Consider the following 3,449-nt stretch of genomic DNA (forward strand, 5'->3'; position numbering starts at 1 on the left):
TTAATTAGCACAGTATATAATATTTATTTAAAGTTGCTTAGGCGATAATATTTTTTTATTATAAAATATATTAAGTATTATAAATTTAGCGGTAACGTGAGCGATAGGGTTATGACGGTCGGTATAGTTATGACGGTTTGGAACATCAAAACTACGCACAGAGAAACCGTTATAATTATGCCGACCGTTATAACCCTATTACCTACGTTATGCGATATATCTATCTTGCACACCTCTGCAAGCCGTTGTGGAGGCTCTAATAGAGTTGCAAGCTCTACGTCTGCTTGTGGCGCTTTGCGAGACCTTTGCCAAACGAAGGTCAGTGGGAGACGTGCACGGAGCTCTGCACGGAGCTCTGGGGCAGTATTTTGATGTTCTAAACCATTCTCGCAGTAAGCCCAATTAGGAAGGCGGTAGTAGCCGACCGTCATAACTATGCCGACCGTCATAACCCTATCGCTCACGTTAGTTAATTTTTTTACTTTAGAGTAAATATTAAATTTATTAGTAAACTCTATAGAAAAGATATACATACCCTTCCTTTACCCTCTTTTCTTCCCTCTCTCCCTCTCTCCCTTTCTTCCTCTTTCCCTCCCTTTCTCTATCCCTACCTCTCCACCTTGCCCTATGTTTCCATTTCTATTTGATTATCTCTTATTTTACATACAGTAGCTAATAAAAGCCCAGGGAAATAAAGTATTAAATAGGGAATAAGGAGAGAGAGGTGTAGAGGTATAGAAGTGCAGAGGCAGAGGCAGAGGTAGAGGCAAAGGTAGAGGCACGGGCAAAAATACAGGTAGAGAGGAAACAGTTAATATAGAAATAATAGTAGAAGCAAGATAACATGCAGGTAAGATAAAGCAGGTAAAGCAGATAAAATAGGTAGAGTTTATATCGTATAGTAGCTTTTATAGTAGAAAGTATATTTTCTTTACATATACACGTACACGTGCATATATATAATATTAATTTAAAATGCATACAAGGTCCATAAATGGAACTCTATATATTATAGTGAAATCTAGCTCTAAAATACATTAAATACCACCCCAAGTCAACACTAAATATCGACTTAAGATACATCAAAATCTACGTCGGCCATATACCGTTGGGCTTCATAACTCTCGGAAAACGAGAATGGCCATTTCTTCGCCGACATTAAGTGTCCTTCCAAAACTAAGCAGAGTTTAAAGCCCGCTGGGTAGAGCCGTGGGAATAGAGAAGATTGATGGCAGGCTCAAGCCACTTGGAAGTGCTGTGGGGACCAGGGAGCCGGATGGGAATGCGGAAGCGACAGGAATCCCGCTTGGGGCTCCCGTCCCAAATTCACATCCAACACTGTGGGGGCCATGAAGGCCATGAGGGCCTCCCGTGGGATGAGCGAATCCGCCAGATGGCATCGATAACGGTGCTCCGCCGGATGCTGCGAGAGCTTTGCCGAAGATCGTACTCGGCAGTGCAGTAGGGAAGGGAGCACCAGTCTCAGCTGAAAGAGATTGTGCGCTAGTGCTGAAACCGAAACCAGTACCGTGAGGTCGATGGCCGTGGTGATGGTGTAGGCCAGTACCGATGGGTGCTACACCTAAGGGTGCAGCGAAGCCACCGCTTGGAACTCCTGAGAAGTAGTTAAATTGGCGCTTCTTTACATGAGCGGACGAGAGATCTCGGGGGTGCTTGTTGTTGCCATGGCGGAAGAATGTGCTCATGATCCAGGACACCCACTCCATAAACTCCTTAAGTGTCATGTCTGCAGGAAGCGGGGTGCCAGGAAGATTCCCAGAGGAGTTATCTGCACCAGTCGGGATCGCGGTGGGGAGAGTGCTTGCTAGGAGGCTAGACGAAATTGTAGTGGTTTCACCGGTAACATAACTGGCGCCTTCGCCTTCGGAAGCAGACGATGTAACTACTGGTGATGAGGATACTTCAACAGTGGCTACTGAGCTGGCCTGGACACGTGAAACAGCTGGAGTTGATACTGTGGTGCTTGAAACAACAGCACTCGAAACCACAGCGCTGGATGCAGAATAGCCAGCAGCAGGGGTTGAGGTTACCACTGCTGATGTCACACCAGTAATGCTGGAGACAGAAGCGGTGGCGGTGGCAGAGACTACGGTTTGACTGACCGATTCCGCACGGCTGTACAAAGTCGGACCAGGAATATCATACGTAGAGAGGGAGGTGTAAATGTTGATGAGAATACCTGGATCGCTTTCCTTGTACAGCGCAGTACCAAGGACGCCTGAAGGAGTGTCTGAGCCGCTGCCTGTAACTTGAAGGTTGACGCACTATGAAAATTAGCGTGTTAGCGTGATGATCTCGTACATATCAAAAGGAAACCGAACCTGTGGATAGTTTTGAGCACCGTCGGCGGTCCCAGCAGAATGAAGCGCAATAACTTCATGCCTCAAGACATAGTTGCCAGGTGCAATGCTAGTAGGGATCTTCACCGTCCAGCTGTTGTTGTTGGCAATCATTTGATCTGAAGCCCATGTCCCTGGAACTGCCGAGTCACTGACCAGTCCACCTTGATCAATCTTGAAGAACTCCAGAGTGTCCTTGTCCGCGGTTTCGCACTCTCCACTACATTTGGCTAGATAATCTATGACAGGGCCGCGGTGAGATGAAGGCCAGGCTGTCCATTGCAGTTCAACAGTTCCTCCAGCGGCGACCGTCGCGTGCGCCTGACCGGGTGTGGCAGCCTTGTGGCAGATAATGTTGGGCCCGCCATAAGCATCAGGGGCGACGAAACCGTTATCCTGACATTCCGGGCACGACCAACCAATGACAGCAGGGGGTGTGGAGATGTACTGGAAGGACGGGTTGTAACCTTCGTAGTATGTCCCATCTGCCACAATCCCCTGGATGTGGCCGTGGGCTGCGACTGAAGTGGCAAACGCTCCTAAAAGAGCGGCAGCTTGGAGTATGGACATCTTAGATGGTTTAAAATGGTTGCGAAAATAATCGTTTGTACAGAGTCGGTTGAAGCAAGCCTCGAGCTTGAGTCAATGGGACAAATGAGGGTTTGAAAGAAAGTAAAGTATCCCAACTCCAATCAATGAAGACGATACTGCAAAAGAATGAGAAGCCCAAAGACCGGGGGGAATGTAGAGCAGGTACTGAAGGGACTGCGGTGATGGGAAAAAAACCTTTTCGATGGAAAGACTTTATATATCAAATCCACGAAGACTCCTAATTAGATGGAAGGTAGCATGCAGACGATACCTGTGCTCTCCTAGATACAGACGCCGCCATTGCCCTGTTCCAGAGAATAAAGCTGTTAGCATATTTAGAAGGCTGACTCGGGAATAGCCTTGCAAAACACCCCGGTTTCATGTTTCGCGGCGCATCGAGGCGAGGTATGACGAGAGAAAACGAGAGCCAAGCGCTAATGAGGCTGGCTTCCGGATGTGGAGAATGGTGTTCTAGGTTTATTGTTCTTACTATGTCTG

The 3,449-nt window shown here is 47.3% G+C and overlaps 1 protein-coding gene across 1 annotated transcript; it reads right to left on the minus strand.

Annotated features, from left to right (window-relative positions):
• Window positions 1–1,187: 1,187 nt before the first annotated feature.
• K441DRAFT_688998 (lytic polysaccharide monooxygenase) lies at window positions 1,188–2,930 on the minus strand (the record flags this gene model as incomplete). The annotated part of the gene is made up of 2 exons (XM_067652256.1): window positions 1,188–2,285; window positions 2,343–2,930. The coding sequence occupies 2 exons, from the start codon at window positions 2,928–2,930 to the stop codon at window positions 1,188–1,190; spliced, it is 1,686 nt and encodes a 561-aa protein (XP_067500786.1).
• Window positions 2,931–3,449: the final 519 nt, after the last annotated feature.

This window comes from Cenococcum geophilum (genome assembly GCF_001692895.1).
Source record: "Cenococcum geophilum 1.58 unplaced genomic scaffold K441scaffold_40, whole genome shotgun sequence".
NCBI classification, from domain to species: Eukaryota; Fungi; Ascomycota; class Dothideomycetes; order Gloniales; family Gloniaceae; genus Cenococcum; species Cenococcum geophilum.